This window comes from Recurvomyces mirabilis (genome assembly GCF_035927965.1).
Source record: "Recurvomyces mirabilis strain CCFEE 5264 chromosome Unknown scaffold_15, whole genome shotgun sequence".
NCBI classification, from domain to species: domain Eukaryota; kingdom Fungi; phylum Ascomycota; class Dothideomycetes; order Mycosphaerellales; family Teratosphaeriaceae; genus Recurvomyces; species Recurvomyces mirabilis.
Genome location: NW_027041949.1, coordinates 375,141 through 396,782, shown reverse-complemented (window position 1 = coordinate 396,782; position 21,642 = coordinate 375,141). Strand labels below are relative to the sequence as shown.

At 52.4% G+C, this 21,642-nt stretch overlaps 9 protein-coding genes across 9 annotated transcripts; 5 read left to right on the top strand and 4 right to left on the bottom strand.

Annotated features, from left to right (window-relative positions):
• Positions 1–229: 229 nt before the first annotated feature.
• On the top strand, positions 230–1,162 carry LTS14_006104 (uncharacterized protein; the record flags this gene model as incomplete). Its single annotated transcript, XM_064838802.1, has 3 exons — positions 230–336; positions 448–479; positions 534–1,162. 3 exons carry the CDS (start codon positions 230–232, stop codon positions 1,160–1,162), a joined length of 768 nt encoding a protein of 255 aa, XP_064693627.1.
• Positions 1,163–1,850: 688 nt separating this feature from the next.
• Positions 1,851–3,401, bottom strand: LTS14_006103 (uncharacterized protein; the record flags this gene model as incomplete). Its single annotated transcript, XM_064838801.1, has 1 exon — positions 1,851–3,401. The coding sequence occupies one exon, from the start codon at positions 3,399–3,401 to the stop codon at positions 1,851–1,853; it is 1,551 nt and encodes a 516-aa protein (XP_064693626.1).
• Positions 3,402–4,477: 1,076 nt separating this feature from the next.
• MRD1 (Multiple RNA-binding domain-containing protein 1) lies at positions 4,478–7,232 on the bottom strand (the record flags this gene model as incomplete). Its single annotated transcript, XM_064838800.1, has 2 exons — positions 4,478–5,968; positions 6,168–7,232. 2 exons carry the CDS (start codon positions 7,230–7,232, stop codon positions 4,478–4,480), a joined length of 2,556 nt encoding a protein of 851 aa, XP_064693625.1.
• A 300-nt stretch (positions 7,233–7,532) lies between these two features.
• Positions 7,533–8,177, top strand: DYN2 (Dynein light chain; the record flags this gene model as incomplete). Its single annotated transcript, XM_064838799.1, has 6 exons — positions 7,533–7,578; positions 7,632–7,654; positions 7,721–7,754; positions 7,817–7,929; positions 7,985–8,054; positions 8,113–8,177. The coding sequence occupies 6 exons, from the start codon at positions 7,533–7,535 to the stop codon at positions 8,175–8,177; spliced, it is 351 nt and encodes a 116-aa protein (XP_064693624.1).
• A 2,017-nt stretch (positions 8,178–10,194) lies between these two features.
• Positions 10,195–12,439, top strand: LTS14_006100 (uncharacterized protein; the record flags this gene model as incomplete). The annotated part of the gene is made up of 2 exons (XM_064838798.1): positions 10,195–10,657; positions 10,710–12,439. The coding sequence occupies 2 exons, from the start codon at positions 10,195–10,197 to the stop codon at positions 12,437–12,439; spliced, it is 2,193 nt and encodes a 730-aa protein (XP_064693623.1).
• Positions 12,440–12,914: 475 nt separating this feature from the next.
• On the top strand, positions 12,915–14,204 carry LTS14_006099 (uncharacterized protein; the record flags this gene model as incomplete). Its single annotated transcript, XM_064838797.1, has 2 exons — positions 12,915–13,533; positions 13,582–14,204. 2 exons carry the CDS (start codon positions 12,915–12,917, stop codon positions 14,202–14,204), a joined length of 1,242 nt encoding a protein of 413 aa, XP_064693622.1.
• A 493-nt stretch (positions 14,205–14,697) lies between these two features.
• On the bottom strand, positions 14,698–16,418 carry LTS14_006098 (uncharacterized protein; the record flags this gene model as incomplete). The annotated part of the gene is made up of 6 exons (XM_064838796.1): positions 14,698–15,037; positions 15,089–15,205; positions 15,260–15,594; positions 15,646–15,658; positions 15,725–16,226; positions 16,274–16,418. 6 exons carry the CDS (start codon positions 16,416–16,418, stop codon positions 14,698–14,700), a joined length of 1,452 nt encoding a protein of 483 aa, XP_064693621.1.
• A 1,794-nt stretch (positions 16,419–18,212) lies between these two features.
• On the top strand, positions 18,213–18,782 carry LTS14_006097 (uncharacterized protein; the record flags this gene model as incomplete). The annotated part of the gene is made up of 2 exons (XM_064838795.1): positions 18,213–18,652; positions 18,707–18,782. 2 exons carry the CDS (start codon positions 18,213–18,215, stop codon positions 18,780–18,782), a joined length of 516 nt encoding a protein of 171 aa, XP_064693620.1.
• A 226-nt stretch (positions 18,783–19,008) lies between these two features.
• Positions 19,009–20,854, bottom strand: LTS14_006096 (uncharacterized protein; the record flags this gene model as incomplete). Its single annotated transcript, XM_064838794.1, has 3 exons — positions 19,009–19,073; positions 19,122–20,422; positions 20,475–20,854. 3 exons carry the CDS (start codon positions 20,852–20,854, stop codon positions 19,009–19,011), a joined length of 1,746 nt encoding a protein of 581 aa, XP_064693619.1.
• Positions 20,855–21,642: the final 788 nt, after the last annotated feature.

Sequence of the window (21,642 nt, the reverse complement as noted above, 5' to 3'; positions counted from 1 at the left end):
AGAGTGAATGATCGACGGCCATAGCTCCCGATTAGGCAGCTTGCTTGTTGTAAAGGGAAGGAACGACCATGCACGGGCTGCAAACGGCGCAGGAGCTCGCCGTCGGAGTCTTCAAGCACCTAACCAGACGTAGCCGAGGAGAGTTGCGAACGCTTCAACAAGCCTCATATTGCCAAGTCCAATCTGCTGCAGAACGTTCCGAACTGCTGGGTGATTGTCGCTAACCACCATGAATGAGGAGCCTCCCGATAGACTCGACATCACTAATGTCAAGCTCATCGCCTCCTACAACTGGCTCGACTGCAAAGAACCCACGATTCTAGTCCCGGACTGCCGGTGACTTGGTCCCCACCTTCGAGGTACTCGCAACTGCGTCCTGACAGAGGGTGAGTCTCAGTCCAGTAATGTCAGGAGTAACACCAACCACTGACTGCCGCTCTCTTGCAGATCCCGCGCCTTGGACCAAAACGCTCTTCGCAGTTCCCACTCGCCAATGTAGCCGCTGTTCACCGCCATCTTACATCTCCACCCAGACTACGATTTCACCAGCGTCGACCTCATTACAGATCGCTGGGCGTTCAGTCAACTCCTCGGCCATTTCGGCAAGCTGCGAGAGAAGGGCGCCGCATTCGGCTTCCAGGCTCAGGTCATCGGCAACACAGTTGTATTCATGTCCAACGATGCTGGAAAAGCTGAAGTCATTGGCACAAACCCAAGATCCTTTAAAGGCTTTCGTGATAACTTCGGCGCAGAGTATCTACAGTATCGAGCCGATTGTGCAGAGAGTGTCTCTCACTATGGCATCGTTGAGTACGACCTTGATGGTATCAAGATCCTGTTGCGCCACAAGGTCAACGGCTTCCTCGACGAGAAAGCTCCGGAAGCTCTGATAGACTTGCTGTCGCTCGAAGTTGCCGTCCCAGGAGAACTCAAGGATTCGAAAGGAGATATTATAGTACGTAGTGCTGGCTGTCTGGTCACTCAAGCTGCCCATCTGGAGCTTTCCACTGCGAAGTCTGTCAACACCGTGGAGAAATATCTGGAGAAGGAAATGCCAGAGCAGTGGATATCTCAGACACCAAACTTCATTCGTTGTAGTGCTGGACTATCCTCCTCTGCGCAGAAACGTCGCCACCATGCGTGCCGTAGTACGAGAGACTGAAATCAGAGCTTCGAGGAAGGATGTGGGCCAGTGGGTCGGTGAGTAGATCCAGATAACATCGGGTCCGACAGCAGGGTTTGACTGACTGACTATCGGCAGACCAGAACCAGAACGGTGTTACGAGGTTTCAGAGAGGTCTGCAGGGTCTCCTGGTGGAGCTTAGAGACCACAGTGTATGCGACGCGCGCGATATGTATGTGATACAGCATGAGGCGGATGGAAGTGTCATCAGGACTGTGGAGGCTGAGGCGGGCGGGCCACGACTTGCTGTCGAGGTCGACCCAGTCTCACTTGCTACATGATCCGAGAAACGCTGACTTTGAGCCATGATAGACATGCTCACGCATTATGCAGCGTGTTGCCTCGCCTCAAGATCTCGCTTTGTCAATATACGAACACCCTTCGAAGCGTCAGAAAGTCGCATGAAGTCAAGGTTGCCTAGGGACTGCTGCGCGCGCAAGTTCATATGAGACCGTAGGACAGTGGCTGGAGGCCTGATGGAGATTTGTTCAGAGCAGACTACAAGGGTTACTGAGCCCAGCCTGTTCTCAGTCTGCAACAAGAGCGAGCTGATTATACAATGTCAGCTCGCATGCTCATGCAGTGTAACCCTCTCAAAATTCCAAACGGGTATCCCATACGCAATGCGCTCTCATAAATCCCCACAAACGCCACCATGAACACCATATCATCGACCGCCGCATTTCAACATCCTCGTCTGCCACCAAGCCGAGAATTTCACCCAGCCCGTCTGAGGATTTGCTCTGCGCGCAGAAGGTCGCGCAGTCTTCTCCGACATGCCTGCTTCCTGTCCGTGCCGAGGTAGAGACATCTGATGTGCAGGCCTGAACTCATCGTAGCTTCGTGAAGGCACTTTCTCAGTCAATTCGTCATTCTTGCTGTCCTTCCGCGGAGGGCCTCGACCATCGCCACCACTTCGGTTCTGCTTCGTAAGCTTCGGTCGCTCACTTGCTTCTGATTTACGTGCTTGTCTGCCTTGTTGTTTTGCCCGCTTGGCATCCTCAGATTGTCGACGCTTTGAGTATTCCTGCTCGAGCTTTCGGTCCTTGATGGCTTCCTTCTCCTCGAACTTGCGGCGTGCGGCTCGTATACGTTCGTCACGGTCTCGCGGTTCGGGATCCGATCGTCTAGACACGAAGCTGAAAGCTTTGTCGAAACTTGTGCGAGATGACGGCTGCTCGAAAGACGGACCTGTCTCACGTCTTGGTCTGCCGTGTCGTGACTTGGTTGACTTCCCGGATTTACCAGACTTTATGGACAGATTGGTTTGTGAGGCGCTGGTGAGCTTTGGTACCATGCCCAAATCGTCGACAGTCACGGACTGCGACAAGGGCGTGGGTGCAATGGCTGGTACCGACGAAATGGACACACTTCGCCGTGATCTGAATCCATGCCCTAATCTGAAGTCGTCATCGACATCGACCAGATCATCACTCTCGCTTGCCTCCTCATCGTGCACAAATGATGCATTCGCACTGCCTGTGTTTCCATATGGTCTCGGCGTCTGCCTCATGGGATGCACGAACGGCAAATTCGGCTTGTATGAACCCGAGATTGTCGACGCTTGTGAAGTGCCGCTTGTCGTCCTACCATGCCCTGTACCTCTCCTGGCCGCATGCGAAATGGATACATCCGACACTGACCGTTGACCCAGCTCTTGTATCCCGAGTCCCGCTAGTCTCTCATTCTCTAAAGTAGACTTTGATAGGTCAAGTCTGCCTTGGTCTTCTTGCTTTGACGTCGACATCTTGCGAATGTACAGTTTGAGCTTAGGGGTGGAAGTCGATGATGGCACTGGTGAGACGTCGTGCTGTGGTTCTTCGTATGTGGCGAAAGGCGTGGTAAATTGTGAGTGAGCCATAGGTGAGGGCAGTGACGGCAGTGATGAGCCAGAACTGGCCCGCTTGTGAAGTTTACTATGGCCAGATGCTGACCTTTGCCTTGAGGCCGTCGACGTCGTCGTATAGGAGCTCATGATCTCGTCTGATGTTCGTCCAGTCGGTCGTGAGGCGTAAGCAGCGCTACTGTTACCGCTATTGCTGTTGTTGTTTCGATGCTGTGTCGAGGTCGTGCCCGCACGATACTCGTCGTTCAATCTCGTTGCCAGCGAGGCACTACTCTGTTGTGACGCTGAAGGCTTCGGGCTGCGATGTTCGTATGCTGTATCCATACAGTCCTCGCTGCGGCCAGCGCTGCGGTGTTGGTAGGACGCAGCCATGCCGGGGCTCATCACCAGGGCAAAGTGTCTGTGCCACGAGCGACGAACTGGATCCTTTTACGCAAGCCGGGTCATAACCTGCTAATCATTTTGAGAACCAGATCGAGAATGATGATGTACTTTGTCCCTTTCCTACTAAGACACTCCCGCTCTATTGCCAACGGCAGTCTCGGCAGTCCTGGCGCTTGGTTGGTTGTTTGGCAGGGCAAAACACGGCAGAGATCAAGACCGCTTCAGCCCAGATCCGAGACTCGCTTGCATCTCTCTACCGCCTTGCCGTCTTGTCTTCTACGAGACGCTTCGATGGTGTCTGAGACACAATAACGCTCATGTCGGAAGAGACCACAAGCGGGGCAGGCACAGCTCGTGAATAATAACGATGTTATTATCATGATTAGGCTTTCGCATGTGCATCTCGCCTGCAGGCGGAGAGAGCGAGGCCTGGACAACGAACTGTGCTCCACATATGTCGGGACCACACTCAATCGGGATCTGTGTATTGCGTGCGCATTGCAGCTTACTGACTCGTTGACATGCTACTGGACCGACGTATTGGTAACAGCTTTTCGGAGGATGATCGTTAACCATGGCACATCCGGCATGAGCTGCCTCGGAAATTCTCGCTGCGTCGACTCGCATTCGCAAATCCATATTCATGAATCCGACCTACCGCGCCTAACCAAGCGCCACATGCAGTAAATGGCGGCACCATTTTCGAAGCTAGGGATGACATGCCTCTGTCATGATCGCTTCTACAGCGACAATCACGATAGACTTTGCGATCTGCATAAGGAGTGCACGGGACGGAAAGTCAGGATAGTTGCGTGTCGGCCATGTGAGATGAAATTGCAGACAGGTTGAAATAGTTTACATGTTGACAGTGAGGCCGCTGCGGCGCTGTGTGGCAAGCCGCGCGTGTGTCGCTGAGCACCTACGCGGAGGGCATGCATACGCATACGCATACGCATACACACACGCATACGCATGCAGTACGGTCGAACATCTTCCGTGGAGCCATGCAAATCTCGTTCTCGTCCACAGCATGTCGTCCGCAGACGACCATAACACACCACAGCCTATCCTCCTTCTTCCTCCTGCGCAGCAGTAAACCTCTTCCTCCCGCCACTAGTAAGCTTCTGCAGCGCAACCTTGTTAACCTGGTTGCCCACCTTCTTCTGCATCTTCTCAATTTCTGCCTCTGCATCCTCGGGATCGCCTTCCGCAAAGTCCAAAACCAGTCTTCTTCCGAGCAGATGCGTGTCACGTAAAGCATCCATAGCATTCTCCGCCTCCTTCGGCGTAGTGAAGTCCGCGAAAGCGAAACCACGAGCTCCGCGATCCATTTTCTTCGGCACGCGGATAGAACGTAGTTGACCATACGCACCGAACAGAGCTCGGACGTCCTTCTTGGTGGCTTCGAACGGCAAGTTTTTGATGATGACTTTGGTTTTCTTGCCTGCTTGTCGCTTCGCTGCATCGGCTTTGCGTCGTTCTTCCGCTGCATCGGCACCCTTGTGTGAGGCTCGGATCTGCAATTTGTGGCCTTCAAGGAGGTAGCCGTCCATAGCTTGTAGTGCTGCCTGAGCTTGGTGTGAAGAGGCAAACTCCAAGAAGCCAAAGCCCATGCTCAGGATCTGACCTGGCTTCTTCGGATCTGTGCGAGTCTTGACACGAGCAGATAGAAAGCCAGCGAGCGGCTTGAAGGTCTTGGTGAGGATGGGCGTAGTCGTGCTGAAATTGAGATTGCGAACGAAAAGTGTTGCTGTGCTTACAGAGTCGGGCATGACCGCGTCAACGTTGGTGTCTTTGAAATCGGAAGCAGAGGTCTTGTTGATCCCGTCCAGTACAGCTTCTCCAGCTGCGACGGGGCCTCCGTTGAAAACACCCTTTGGCGCCTTCTCCAAAAATAACACCGAGCTCTTGATTTTCCGGTATGCCAGCGCCCCAAAAGCAGATTTGCACTGTGCAGAGTTGGCCATCTCCACGATAGCGATCACACCACTAGGCGGCATAATGAAGCGTTTGACATCACCGTGCTCCTCGAACAGCCGTCTGAGCTCGTCTCTGCTGCAGTCGTACGGGATATTCTTGACCAGAATAGCAGTATCGCCTCGATGACTCTTCTTGAAAGCATCAAGATCAACACCTTGCTGCTTGAAGTAAGACTTCGTCTCTTGGATAACGTGGGTCTCAGCGTGCGCTTGCTTGATGGCAGCATCGCTGCTCGTAGGGTCGAGCACTTCTGACTTTGAAATGCCAAGGCGCTCAGCTACGCTTGATACCACAGCATCCGCATTCATGTATAGCGCATTCCAGTTGAAAGTCGTCGACTCAGCCTCCCGCTTGCGCTTCACTTGTTGTTGCTTCTTGAGTGGTAGCTTCGATAATGCAAAGTCGTCAAGCTTGTTCTCCCGCTTAGCAGTAGCAGGTAAGATGTGTAGAAGTCGGCCTTGGAAGGTCTGACCATCCCTTTCGTACAGTGCGTTCTCGGCGGCTTCTGCTGTGCTGAACTGTACATACGCGAATCCTTTAGCAATGCCAGTCTTGACATCCAGTGGGACATGTACCTAGTAAGTAAGTGTCAGCCATGCTTCTCGACAAATGTTACATAGCGTAAAAATGTGAATTTGTGCTTCTTTCAGACAGAGCAAGCATCTACTAAAATACGCTCCCTGCTCTCAGCATATGCTTTTGCATTATCAGCTGTCCCTATCAGGCAATTCATCTTCGCACGGTTTCAGGGATGAAGGAACAGGAGTCACCTACCTCTTCGATTTCGCCGAAGCTTTCGAATTCAGCTTGCAGATCTTCGCGGGTGACGTTGTATGGTAAGTTGCGGATGAAGAGCCGCATGCTGGGTTGCGACACATCTGTACTCTCTTCTGCTTCGGCCGAGATGTTAGCTCCAGGCTGATCCGAAGGTGGCGAAGGTAACGAGCTTGCGGCTTCGACGTTCGCTGCCAACTGCGATTGACCTTTGCTCATTTTCTTCTGTTCCACGTCTTCGTCGATCTCACTCTCGTCGGTCTCAGCTCGGGCCACAGCTGGCGTTGCGCCCTCGTCATCCTCTTCAAGCAGACCAAGAAGTCTGCTTGTCCTCGATCGTGCCCAGTCCGAGTCCGAGATTGCCGGATTAGGTGTTGCATTGCCGTCCATCTCTATGTCTTCTGATGAATGTGCTGTCGCAGTCGCCTCTTCCTGCAAGTCAGCAGGTCCTTTTGAGGCTTCTGTAGCACCTTTCTGTTGGTTTGTTGCTTCTACAACTGATGCCTTGACTTTAGCCTTTTTCGGGACAACCTCGTACTCCTCGTCGCTCTGTCCTTCCTCGATACCCTTCCACTCCTCCGCATTGACTGACTCCACTGCTGCTTGCGGCAAACCCGCCGCATCACTCTCCCAGGCCTTCTTCTTGCTCTTGAGCTTCATGACTTCTAAGAACTCCTTCAGCTTTGGATCATCCTCCACTTTACTCTCACTGTCCCGCTTCCGCTTCAGCATACTGTCGGCAGCAGCCTCGCCATCATTTGTAGCTTCCTCCCGTCTCGTCGTTGGTGTCAGAGCATTTTGGCCTGAGACTCGTGTCTGCGGAGGAGGCGGCCTTGCGATCTCGACATTGATCCTGGACATGCGGATGAAAGTCCTGTTGAAGTACTTGACCGCCTGTTGTGCACCTTTCGGTGTTTTGAAGCCGATATATCCTATGCGACGATTCTGAAATATCTTCGCATCTGTGATTTCGCCATCTCGAGCGAAATGCTTGCGGAAGTCCGCCTCCGTGAAGGTCGGCGGCAGACCTTTGATGAAGATACGAGATGACTGTGAATCTTCCATCTTGACTCGTGTCTTCACCGAGAGTAGATACAGTGCGTAAGGAATCAAGCCGCACAAAGCAGAAAAGTTAAGACGCTAGTTGTGGAATTATGGGCGGTGTGCTCGGTAGAAGCTGGAAAAATAGTCCAAAGCTCAGCCCTGGCGAGGTCGCGCGCGCGAGCGCGTCGGCCAACAACTTTGATCAACGACCTCGAAGATACAACCACACGCGCCACTTCTGTCTCCCAGCCTCTCTGGTCGTACACTTCGCTCGTGTGCTCTACCTGGACTACTGCAGGGCCAGTTCGATACACCGTCAGCATGGCCGAAGTCAAGGACGCCAACGACAAGCCGGAGAAGCTCGAAGGTACGTGGACCGGACCGCGCATTGTCTACCCGCCTACTGACATTCACCTACAGTCCAGATCAAGTCTGTCGACATGGTATGACGATGTCCCGCCACTCTGAGGACCGTGCGAATTACGGACGACTGATCAGATTCCTCATAGAGCGACGAGATGCAACAGGAAGCTATTGAAGTTGGTAAGCAAGCTGCAATCATGCTTACAACGTGAAGGAGGACCACGACTGACCCTTTGCCACAGCTCAAGAAGCCATGGACAAGTTCAACATCGAAAAGGTTCGCTTTGAAGTCCAGGGAGCCGAACATGAGTCGCTGAAATTCCTCCAGGAGATTGCCCACCACATCAAGAAGGAGGTCAGCGCCACCTTCACAGGCCCCTCGTGCGATTCCGATGCTGATGATTAGCTAGTTCGACGTCCGCAAAGGTGCGACATGGCACTGCATAGTAGGACGCAACTTCGGCAGCTTCGTCACACACGGTACGCACACGATGGCCTTCAGGCTATTGCTACTCCGGCACGCACTAATCGGTCACAGAAACGAAACACTTCATCTACTTCTATCTTGGTCACTGTGCCATCCTACTGTTCAAGACGCAATGATTCTGGATCGGAAACCGAAGCGGCCCAGCTCACTTCGAGCATCAGCGAGCTTGTAAGGATAGCACAGCATCGAAAGAATTTATATTTCGATTGCCTCGTCATCGTCTAGCTTCCCATTCCATTCCGAAACAGCCCGTTGACCTTGCTCTCCGAGCAACTGCTCTCATGCATTGTCATACTGTATTCCAGCTCACGCGCACGGACAGCCATATATCTTAAGCCGCTAAGCAGGGTAAATCTGGGGTAACGGCCCAGGCCGATGCTAACGAGCACCTTCCAGTGACCCGATCTTCTCCAAGCTTCCAAGCAACCACAGCCACGCGGCACTCTTTTATCGACATCAAGAGGCGACATCCTTCACCAGACAGTCGGTTCAACGTCGTTCTGGAATATAACCGCATCCGCGCATTCCCCTGGAGATCACGATGGCGTTCTGTATCACCTTCGGAACACATAGTGAGCTCCGGCGCGTCGCCAGCATGTGTCCAGCCTTATACTGACAAGGTCGTTCAGAGTTCACCAAGGAAGTGAAGGGTTATGAGCATGTGCAATGTCAATGTCAGAACTGCGGTAATTGGAGTGGTCGAGTGGTTGGGCTATGGTGAGCATGGAATCCACAAATCATTGGCTGTCCGATCCAGATTGCTAACCATGAGATGTAGGGTATGCGCCTTAGCAGGTCAAGATCCTGCACAGTAGCTGACTGTTCCTGACAGCAATGGTTCACAATCTGCTTCGTGCCGTTGATACCCTTCTCCCTCAAACCATACAACTCGGTGATTTGTCCTATCTGCCACTTCGAGCAAGAGTACAACATCAGCCTCCTCCTTTCGAAGAACTCGCGCGAATGCTAACGAGTGCTGCAGCCTTCAATATAGACCCGACGTGCAATCACAGATGAACGGCCCAGGCGGCGGCGGACAAATACCGATGCAACCTCAGCAGGGCGGAAATCAAGGCTGGAGTCGGCCTCCGCCTCCACCACCTCCTGGGCAGGGAGGGCAGCAGGTGTATAAGTAGTGTATCTATCATTGTTTGGAAAGAGCTGCGTTCTACAATTTGCATTGGGCTGGCGTTCTGATTAAAATACCCTGTTGCAGTGCCTTATATTCTTGTGGGATAGGTTGGATGAGAATCAAAACGATCGGACACTTTTCAGCCGAAGGGCATGGCCTTGCAGTAGGTGGTCCGCAAAGAACCTCACGAACTGTTTCGTGGCACAGTATCACGTGAGTGGTACATGGCAGCTTGAGCTTGAGCTCCTCCCTTGCTTTGCCACTCCTCCTGCGGCCAGTTCGGTGGCCACAAGCCGTACAACCATGACTGGGTAAGCACTCACATCTATCGATGCTGATGAGACTACTATTGAGCATTTATCTTCAACTTCGATACTCGGCCTTTTCAACGTGCGAAGCGAACGATGTTTACATTCCACCAACATGCACACAGCATTCCTACCTATCTGTCTCAGATGAGACGCTATCCCTCTCTCGATTCCACCGCGCAGGCACCGCTTGCACCTGCCGACGTCAGACTATCTGTTTCCCTTGCACTGGTCAATGTACCAATCTAGGCTCCATCGCTACACCACACTAGGGCACGCTGGGACAGCATGCACCGTGCAATCGGCACTCTTGCCGACCCACCTCATCGCTGCGTTCGTGCAGACCTTAGGCTCCATTGCCGAGATTGCACTCTGGTCTTGGGTCCCAGGAGGCTGCACAAGGTGATCAAGACAAGTACTAAGTAAGCGGCCGACTCTGATGTGGTGTGTGGCGGGCTCCTGTTGTATAAACACTTGTATCGCTGCTTGGAACAACAGGCGGCATTTGTCGTCGTTGTGCTATCTTACTGTCGCTCATTACTCACAGTCATTCCTTTACCATTCATCCAACTTGTTCTACGTTCCTTACTATTTTCTTGCTTTAATATACTGACGAATCACGGCGAGAGCGCTATACCCTTAGCATTCTTACTGAAGCATTCTTGCCTCTGGACTGGATTGTTAGCCATGACAATGGAGCTCCAGCCAGTACCTAGGGTGCTACCATCTAATGCTCCGCCACTCCACGACGGTAGCGACGACGACTTGCGATATGCCTCTCGTGTACTGCAAGAACACTCGGGCAATCGACAGCACAGCAGCTATGCCCTCGCTGATGGATACGCGCCCAAGTTTCAAGCAGCGGTACAGACGGAGAACGCTTGGCCAGCGACGTATCAGCAGTATCAACAACACACAATCAACCCACAGCCGACATATAGACGAGCTTACAGCTACGGCCATGTGCCTCGTCAACTGTACAATTACAGTCGGCACCGTCAGTACGAGTACGATATACGACAGCGAGCTGATGCACTGTTCCAACGCTTCCAGAAATCGGAAGGGTATACTAAGTATCGAAGTCGTCAACAGAAAGACGACAAGAATGGCCAGGAACAGAAGTGGCCGGATGAGCTTGAGCGTGCTTTCTTTCAAGGTGAGACATAGTACCCGAATTTCAGGAGTTCACTTTATTGACTTCTCACCAGCACTCGTCAAGTTCCCTCCCATGGGTCGACGCAAGATGATGCACAAGGAGAAGCAACGAGGTCGCAACGAGCTCATCGCCGATTACATACAGCAAGTCACTGGCGTCCTCCGCGGTCGTAAGCAGGTCTCTAGTCACATCCAAGTGCTTAAGCCCTTTGTTGAGAGCGATCCGTATATCATGCAAGTACTCTCGAAAGATGACCATGGCAAATCGCCTTCGCATCTCGTGGGATTCGGTGGGCCCATGTCCGGCCGGCGAATGTCGACATACCATGGCGCCGGAGCTGCTATGCCATATGGCACGAGGTCGATGCATATCCCCGCTGCCGAGACTGATATAGATAACGTCCGACGCATGAAAGATAAGCTCGACATCTTTCAGCCCAACAGCTTCTCCATGTTTGTGCAGCAGAAGACCCCACGACCGGACGAGAGTGTACTGGAGGAACGTCTGCACACTTATACACAGTCCATCGACATGCCACTGGTAGCAGATGTGCCTTTCCAGGAATGGCAAGGGTCCAGCCATGAATTGCTTGTAGCCATGAGCGCTAAACAGCAGCTAGACTGCAACATCCTTGTCGCTGATGTATCGATCGGCTTCCCGACTGCCAGCTTCCGCAATATGACTGGTGTCGAGCTAGGGATCTCTTTCGTCTGCAGCATTAATCATCTGGATCCAAAGAGCGTGGTCAGATGTCGGAACAGCTTCTACCGCAAGGGCAAGCGCGTTTACAACGAAGACTTCGACGCTCCACTTCAGTACTCTGATGATCGACGCAATATCACTACCTCATTGAAGTTTGGAAGCAACTTCTGGGTAAAGATGCTGCATCAGCTTGCCGCTCGACTGCAGCGAGAACCTACCGAGACCGATCCTGAAGCTGCTACTGAAGTGGACAGTTTGCTGCGTGGCTTGACGGCCATGCTGGAGATCCTCGTTGTCTCTCCGCACGGTAACGAACGCATCCTCGTAATGTGCTGGACCTTTCGCAAATCGAGTGTATCGCAAGGCCGTGCGAGCTGGCGTCGACTGATCATGCCTCCGCCTGCTATACCTCCATTGCAGTATCCCGAGCCGCCGAAGAACGAACATACTGATTCTGTGTATGACTACGGCACACAATGCGTGGACATACCAGCCGCGGATCCTCTGACGCAGCCGATGTTACAGTCGCCTTTTGAGTACGACGGTAATTCGGGCTCAGCATTATCGTCTGCCACCTGGCCGACATCCATGAGCGATGGCAGTTTGAGTGCTCACCCTGACAATGCTGCCACTTTCTCCGCAGATAACAGCTTTGACTTCATTGCCGGCAGTATCAGTTTGTCATACGACCAGAGCGCAGCTTTCGACCCAACTCTAGACTTCAGCAACTTTGACACAACTGCCACATTCGACAGCACTGCCTTTGATTTCGGCACCACTGCGGACCTGGTTCAGGATCCAGCACTAGACCAGCTGACCGATCAATGGTGGGATACTGCTGCTAGTAGCTACGATGTTCAGGCACCGCTGGCTGGTGTCGTACCGGAGACACATTATGCTCCACAGGCACAGATCGAGGGTTCATCGCAAGTGTATGCAGACTTTGACGGTCAATTCGACCAGGACCCATATCCTAGCCAGCAGGAACAACAGGCGTATGGTGGTGCTAAGCAGGACTTGTCGATGCTGGCGGATGCTTCGTATCTGAGAAGCATGCTGCCGAAGCAAGAGCCATTATGAGTCGGCTTCCTATACTGAGTCGAAATTGTTTCTGTTCAAGGCAGCACGGCACGATCTTGTGAACGGCTAATCACGGCGTCCAGTGTACATATCGTTAGTGCGAGAGAACCACAATAACGATGCGAAGGCCGCAGCTGACTCTGGCTACATCCTGCGAACGGTATGCTATGCGAAGTCGTGCACTGGTAGATCCATTTCGTTGGTTCACATATCAGTTAAAGTTCACTATCTGATCGTTCACTTCGGCGGACGACTGGAAGAGCTGACTACCATGTCACAAAACAGTCACCCGACGTGTATACTGATACATGACACGTCTCCTTACTCCGGAACAAGTGTATTCATTTTTGCTATCTTGTGCGCCGCGAATTCACTGAACGCGCGAAGGGTGACTGTGGAGCCGCTAGCGGCGGAGGAGAACTAGGTAATTGCAGGCACGACGAATTGGTCGTTTGCTCTTCCGCTCCAACAAACCATGGAACGTTTGCTCGACAGTCTGCTTGTGCCAGACATCGACGGGTTGCTGGTCCCAGCTTCCAGTCAGCGCAGTGACGATAGCATTGGCGACTTTGACAAAGGCACGATGTCGAGCGATTACTACACTGGCGGCGAAACGCTTGTGTCGAGGCCCAAGGTTGAGTTACAGACGTCTACATCTATAGATGAGGAGCCGAATATTGATGCAAACGGATATGGGGACCAGCTCATGTCTATCGAAGACGTTGAGGATCCAAATTGGGCGCCCGCCCGAAAACTCGTTCCATCGAGAACAATCAAGCCAGATCCTGAGCATGCCGTCAAGTTTCAGCATGCCTGTGATTCACGAGGTATGGTTCCGGAGTTCAGGTACCAAGAAGACGGGTCTCAACTCTACTCTGTAACTGTGGCCTTTAGCGAGTCTCTCGTCGATGGCAACGGGACGTTCCCCAACAAATGGCTTGCAAAAGAAGCAGTATGCAAGCGTGCCTTGCTCATAATACAGGAGTTGGGCACCATCGCCCCTGATAAGCGCAAGAACATTGAGTTTAGCACGCCGAATGATGTCGTGAGCGCCGCTATACTCAACGGCACCAATTGGATCGGAACTCTACAAGGTAAGGGATCTTTTGGCAAGCTCATCTGACGTACACTGACCAGACGAGATTACTGCCAGCTACGCAGGCTGAAGCTGCCTGAATACGAGGAGCTGCAGACCACCAAGACACCTTACACATTTGCTTGCGGAGTCAAGCTTGCGATGCCCAATGCACCTCTCCTCGGATCCCGGACTGATACTTATTCGAACAAAGCACTAGCGCGGAAGGCAGCTGCTCGTGAAGCAGTCATCTGGCTACGGAGCCAAGGTGCCGTCCTGAAGGATGCATGGGTCAACGATGTGGCTGCGAAGCGAGTAAAGCTGGGTGAACCAGACTTGTGCAGTACGGACTCTGATAACGACGACGACACCTCCGAACCGGCGATCGAGGGCAACGCGCAAGAAAGTCTGCCGTCTCAAGTCGCGAGTCTGGCGATCAGTCTTGGGTTCAGTCATCCAAGCTACCACATCGAGCCGTCGAGGTCCAGGACAGGTGCATTCGGGTCTGATGGTAGTCCTTTTGTCGATGTGGGCGCGACTTTCCTTCTGTCTGATGTGAGGAAGGAACCTAGACTTGGCGGTACTCTTGGCCAGCACACAAATGTGTTCGGGAAGAAGGCGACAAAGGAGAAGTGTTGTCAGGAAGTGCTGGATTTGCTAAAAGCAATTATGGAGGAGAGGACATCGTGATTGTGTAGGCGAAGGCTTTCCGTGTCTCGTAAGACATCTTGATGCCATTTACGTTATGTCGCAGTCCACCTTGCCGAAGAGGACCGGTCAGCTCAGCAAAAGAGTATGATTACGTCCATCAACTTGATCTTCCTGGATGGTCTTGGCCGCCTTCAGTGCAATGCCGTACAAGCTCGAGCTCAGATGAGCCGAAAGCTGTATCGGTAGCACACTAGCATCAACAACACGAACATTTTCGATTCCATAGACTCTGAATCTGTTGGAGACCACGCCTCCCTTATCTTCTTCCATCATGGCGGCTAATGATTTGTGTCAGTCTATGCCCTGTTCGGCTGTAAACGTCTCTTTGTGAAAACTGACCAGTTGCGATATAGTGCCAAACTGAGGTGAAAGAACCCCTCACCCAAGCGTCCCACTCAGTATTGGTATTGTCTTGGCTAACGGCACTTCCGGGCACCGTTTCGCTTGCCACGAATTGAGACAATGGCTTGGTCTAATAGACCTCTCTACTCTGCTTGCTCGCAGCGACCTGTATAGCCAGATCCTGCGGATGCCCAAAGTATGCCGGCTCAACAGTAGGTCGATCCCAAGAGTCGTTTGACTTGATGTGACATGTGCCTCGGGATAGGACGATCAGGTTCCAAAGATCAATGCCAATCTGCTTCTCGCTCGGGAAGACTGTGAAGAATATCTCGGCTGCTGGCGCATTATCTTCGAACAGATTCTTGACTTGTGCCTCGAGGACAGCTTGGGTCGCTGCGGCGTCAACCACTGAACCTTTTAGCTCCAGATCGGCGGCGTGCGTCGCGATGTTGGCCATTGTTGTGTCATACCTGTAGTCATCTGTCAACTCTTTGTCCGATAGATCGAGATAAAGCGCTTACATTGTGGCAGCATCGTCCATGAGCAGCTGGTGAATGTTCGGGAAAGCTATAGCAGATGGTGGACCAGTGCCGGTGAGTGCAAGGTCCTTAGCATCGTAGTATAGTGAGTTCTTGGTCCTGAACCCGTGTTAGCCACTGCAGGCCTGGACTGAGTCGAGTAATTCCTCTCACTGCTCCGGCATATGTTTGCCTACGCCGGGAGCTGCCACCTTCAGGGTTACACCTGCTGCAGCGAGCACATCTGAATCGCCCACGCCAGACAACTCGAGGATTTGTGGGCTCTGTAAAGAGCCTGCAGCGAGCAGGACCTCTCGCTTAGCAGTAGCGGAATGTATGTCGCCGTTCTTGCTCGCCTGGAAGTTGACGCCACTAGCAATTATACCATCGCAGTCTTTCCAATTGATATTCAGAACTCGATGACCTGTCAAGATTATGGAATTGCTGCGTTCCTGCACTTGATGCTCTGCGAAGGCCGTGGAAGGCGATGAACGGTTTTGAGATTCGTCCTGATACGACGTTAGATACTGTCTCAGCTCCTGAAAGCACACTTTACTTACCGGACCCAACATACTAGGAATGATGTTAGCGCCGTCCACCGTACCGTCTGCAGTATCGGGATCAATTGCCATATCTTACCAGACCTTCTGGGATACTTGCAGTGCCGCCGGCTGCGGCGAATCATACATCCCACGCGCGAAAGAGACCTCGACCTCGCCCTCATGGCCGTGAGATTGTGGTGTGTGATCTGCTCCTTTGCCTGTATCGTCTTCGTCTGGCCGGTTGAAGTGCTCTGCCTCAAGCATATATTGATTGAAATTCTTCCAACTCCAGCTGTCATCTCCGGTTAGCATCGGCAGGAGATCATACTGCGAACTTGGTCCTTTGGTCCAGCTTGCACCATTGAGACTACCACTTCCGCCAAGCATCCTACCAGCGACCAACGGTAAGCTGGTATCATTCTGCCATACCACAGGAGCAGAGGTGATGTTCCAATCCAGCTCTGTCTGAAACGCCTGACCATATGTCCGGACATCATTGACTCGAGGATCCTCATGGCGGTCTTCGCCAGCTTCGATCACCAGTACGCTAATGTTGGGATCCTCAGTCAGTTTGCTAGCCACTGTCAATCCAGTGAGACCTGCAATTGTTAGCACATAATTGAGGAAACCAATGGTGATCATCAACCGCCGCCGCAGATCGCATAGTCGGACGACTCTCCAGCGACTGCGCTTGCATCATTGGTCAGGCCTCTCCGCGATAGAGGTGATGTGGGAGCACTCCTGACGAGTAGTGCCTGGACAATGAGTGCAACAGACTGTGTGAAATGCATCTTGACGAGAAAGCCGCGAGATACAACGACAGGAGACAAGCGCGCCTTCAAAACGTCTTTGTACGAGAGCGGACGAGAAGTACTTCTTGATGCTGCCTGGTCCATACGTCGTGGTGGTCGGACCATGCCTCCGCACGAGGACTAATTATCATGACCATGGCACGTCGTGTGCTCCTCCCATGGAGTGGAACCATGTGCAGATCGGGTCTTGCGGGAAGGCGACGTTAATTGGTAATACAAACAGCAAGGAGAGTGATGATTGGGAGATTTGGTAAGGCCATAAGAGAAATAGCCATAATCGAGCAATGGCAAAGTGCCGGAAGATAAGCCTCCATGCTGGTAAGCAAGAAACCTGGTCAGTCAATTGGACGGACTGTGCATCTGCTTCACGCTGTCCAGCGCCTCCTGCTTAGAAGAGAGTGCCAATTCTAGACCATTTGTAGCCTCGTTATGATGTTGCTGGCCGAATAGTCGAACCAGACTGCCAAGGAACGTGACGTTCTGATGGCGATGTATTTCAGGCTCATCAGATCGTCAGAACAAATGACCGTAACACATTAATGCTGGCCATTGCCAATAATTCGTAGGAATTCGTAGAGCCGCTGACAGTCATATCAGAGACCAAGCCGGAGGACGTCTACCTCCGTAGATATTCATGGTGAGGCAACCACACTGTCGTAATAAACGTGTAATAGTTCGTGGACAGATTCGCGTTCGACATCATGAGAAGAATGAGCCGGATGCTTTCGAGTGCAACACCGGCGAAACTGCGGAAAGAAGTAATTGACGTGCCGATCCTAAGGCTAGGGAGTGAGAATTGAAGATTGTCACGACTCGCTTACAGGCCTGCACTCCCTCCTGGATACTGCATTTAGTAGTAGCCAAGGGTGAAGCGAGCATTGTGTCGAGACGAGGTCTTTTGCAATGGACCACGATTGCACTTGGTCGTCGCCTCCTGTCAGCCTGTTGAAGATTGCCATATACTAGAGCAACGCAGGAGTACAGCCTCGCCCTCGGACTCCCCTCCGCCAACTGCGTGGTGGAGTCCCACAATAGCATTCATTAGGGGATCTGCAGACCAATGGTAGAAGTGCCCTCTGTGCTGACCATCAAGCAAAATGTCCTCCGCTCTCCACGCGAGCGCCTGTACAATACAGCCTTCAGCCGATAGGAAATCGGTTGCTGGTAAGCGGGAAGATGGTTTATACTGACGATCTCTGAAGTAATGGCTACAAGGCAGTACCTTTTCGCCGTTACGCGGTACTCCCCATTCAACCCGTGTGAAAATAGGTCTGAGGCATTTCGTCATGCCGTTGAAACGTCCGGCGCAGGGTCTCAGCCGCAACTCCACATGCTTCTGCTGAACATGGAGCGATGATCAGCCTGTGGACCCGGCTAACAAACCAGTAAGCGTTGTGAGACCCCTCTAACTCTTCATTGTCTTGTGTAACCACGTACTGACACTTGAGAGGCTGGCTCCAGAGATAGATTTTCCTTCACTCCGCCGCCTCTACATATGCGTGCTGCACGAAATCACATGAGCGTCCACTTGAGTACTTCTCTTCTTCATTCTACCGGCAACCACATTGGACTGGTCATGCGCATCTAGCTTAATGTATAGTTAGTCCCTGAGACGCAACTGGTGTATACAAACGGTTGTACCGCTCCGGCCTTACATCCTGCTGGACCTTGGAACCTGACAGTCCTCCCTGCAGCTGCAAGACACTCGCCCCTTGTACGCACGCTACACATGTGCAAGGAAGTTCAACGAACAAGAGACATTGTTTCCGGGCAATGACTCAAGACTCGGACACAATACCGTCCACTGCACCAGCACCACCACAACTGAACCTCGGTCTTGCACCTTCAGACACTCCACCTCTCAACTCACCTTCCTCGGACACCAGCGCCGTGGCGAGCGAAGACGATGTCCCGCGAGCCTCGCGCCTGCAAGTACGACCACGACTAGGAAGCCGAAAGTCTTCCGGCACAATGATAGTATCACGAGACGATGCCACCCGGGCCGTCGAGTCTGATATCACAGAAGACGATGTGCGAGCCATGTCGCCGCGGAGAAACAGTGAGGAAGTGGCTAGGTTGAGTGAAAGGGCGCGACAGGATTTGATTGAGCAGGCGAATACGCTGCAGACGAGTCTACAGGCTATCGTGGATCGAGTGGAGGAGGTGAAGAGTGAGCATGAGAAGCTTGAGGGTGGGAACAAGTTCTTGCAGTCGTATGTTCCTGTACGACATCTCGTGGTATGGTGTGAGATGCTAATGAGACGCAGATATATTGGCGAGCTTATGGCCACATCAAAGATCACATCCTCATCCTCCTCAAAGCGCGGCAAGGGACGCAAATGAAGTCTTTCCCAAAAGACGTGTACCAAAACTGCATCAAGGCGTTCTCAGCGTGGCGGGGTCTAAATCATCAAAGCATTGTACGCATATTGCTGCGGGTGCATAGGTATAGCGTATATGGCGAATGGGCTATGTACCTTTCGCGCTTGTATGATATTCGATTGATAAATCGCTTCGGACCACTATCCACTTGTCTGCTCTTCTACAGGTTCATCATCCGAGACTACGTCTAAACATGGTAGAAAGGCTTCTCTGGTGCAAAGCCGGTGAGGCGATTCGTAGGATCCGGTCGGACTATGATCATGTCAGCTAGGATCCATCTCGGAGGGACTCATAACATACACTTCGGGTTCTTGAAAAAGGTCGGCGCATCCTTACTCATGGTCTCAACCTCACTGAACTCAAACGGCTGGTTGTGCTTGAACTTGGTCAAATCGAACACACCGCGCGCATACTCCGGTGCGATATTGTAAATCTGTGCCAGATATTGCTTCTGGATGATAGGGTAGTTGACGTGGGACAACATCTTAGCGGTATTGTGGTGCAAGTTCTTGCGTGCCTGTTCGTCCATCACACGCTGATATAGCTCACGCGGCTGATCGTACTCGCTGAGCTTGCCCTCGTGGTAGTAATGGCTCTTGCGGCTGACGACATTGTCAGAAACCTTGTATGGAGCCTCAGCAACATCGTCGCGGAACTTCTTCGGGTCAGCGAATGAGTTGGGCGTGTACTGCTTGTTGCCAGAGTGGTTGCCGTCGACTCGCATGGCGCCGTCGAAGTTGATTGATGAGAGGGAGTTCGCCATGAAGGGACAATTGGTCGGGACCTGGTGGAGATTGACACCGATGCGGTGGTACTGAGCATCGCGGTAGAAGAACATACGGAACTGCAGGAGCGGGTCTGGGGAGTCCTCAATGCCTGGTGGCATGCTTCCTGGCGAGAAAGCGGCTTGCTCGACATCACGATGGTAGTTCTCCGGGTTCTTGTTGAGCACAAGACGCCCGAACTCGTGCATTGGGAATTGACTTCTTGGCCACACCTTGGTGACATCGAAGGGATCGAAGCCAAGCTTCTCTGGGTCAGCTTCTTCTGGCTTCATGATCTGCACCTTTGCAGTCCACTTGATCTCCTGGCCTCCCTCGATCGCGTCCCACAGCTGCCTCTTTGAGTAGTCAGGGTCCTCCCCAGAGATACGAATGGCCTCTGGCTCAGTGAGCTGCTTCTGGCCGTGTTCGGCAATGAAGTGGTACTTGATGTAGACGAAGTTGCCCTCCTTGTTGACCCACTTGAAAGTGTGGCAACCATATCCGTGCTCGTTGATCCAGCCATCGGGAGTGCCGTGGTCCGAGAAGAACATGAGACCCGCATGATTGCCTTCTGGTGTGCACCCGAGCAAGTCAAAGGTCGCATCGTAGTCAAGCAAGAAATTCTTTGGGTTCCGAGCCTGAGATCGAATAACATCTGGTCCCTGAATAGGATCACGACAGAAAAAGACTGGGAAGTTCAGGCCAACCAGATCATAGTTGCCCTCGCGAGTGTAGAACTTGATTGCGAATCCGCGCGGGTTTCGAGCCTCGTCTGGGAATTCACGGCCAAGAGTGACTGTGCTGAAGCGGATGAAGATGGGTGTCTTCTCGCCCACACTAGACTGCTGTCAGTAAGAGGAAGGCCCCTTGTGTAACCAGCTTTACTCACCGCTGCAGGAAATCGGCCTTTGTCATATCAGAGACATCGGCAGTCGACTCGAAGTAACCAAAAGCTCCTGAGCCGCAAGGGTGTACCATTCGCTCAAGATTCTTGGAGCGGTTGAAGTGCTGCTGCTTCTGGAAGAGATGAACATCGCTGGCGATTGGAATGCCGCCGATAGTCTTGCTGTGCTCCGGATCTGGCAATGGAATACCTTCATTGTTGGTGAAATATGGACCATCGTCCTCACGAATGCCATCTTTGCGCTGCCCCGACACCTTGGCGATGATATCCATTGGGCCCTCGTTCGCAGACATCATGTGCGACATCCTGTTGCCTCGCGGCTCTCCAGCGCCCATGTTCCTCGAAACAGCTTTCATGGTCTCCATGGTGGTGAGCTGAAAGGTAGCAGAGGAAATATGGAATGAATGAATTGACAAAAAACACGGAACGCGTGCCCATAGGAACCGAGAGCTTCTTCATTACCTACACTTGTGCCAAATGTGATTGCCGACCAACTTGTTGCTGTGCATGAAGTAGCAGTCACAGTGATGCCATATCACCATATAGCCTGCAAGGACGCCGTCACTGTGACAGCGTGTAGGTGTTATAGCTGATACGGCCCCTCATCTCAAGCAAGTCAACTCGACAGCTGCAGCGCTCGCGTACTGTGGGCGGACGCGTCAAGCAACAGCAATGACGAGACGAGATGAGATGAGCCTGGAAGATTGATATCGGTTTCTTCTTAAAGCGGGCAAGCGGTCTTGGCAAAGATTGGCACGTCTTCGGCGGAAGAACCGACAGAGCGCTCATCAATCGAAGATGAGGACTACGGTAGCAAGCCAGCAAAAGGACTTCGCCCCTGATGCTTACGAGCGCCACGTATATCTGCCACCGTGAGACTGTGCTGGTGCTGCACCGCTTGGAGATAGGTGCACTGAACTACAGTAAACCTTGGCATGGTGCCTTCTGTCCCAGACGTTAACCTTGAACACAATATCAGCGTCCAGCGGATCTCTTTATTTCCAAAGGGCCGGGAAATATGCGACCCAATGCTGAATAGCACGGCATAATCAAGTGCAGTCGGGTTTCTGTAGTCTACTGCAGCTAATCAGCCAATCTCTTATCAGCAGGAGAACAAGATTGAATCTATATCTATGGTGACCATCGCCTCTAA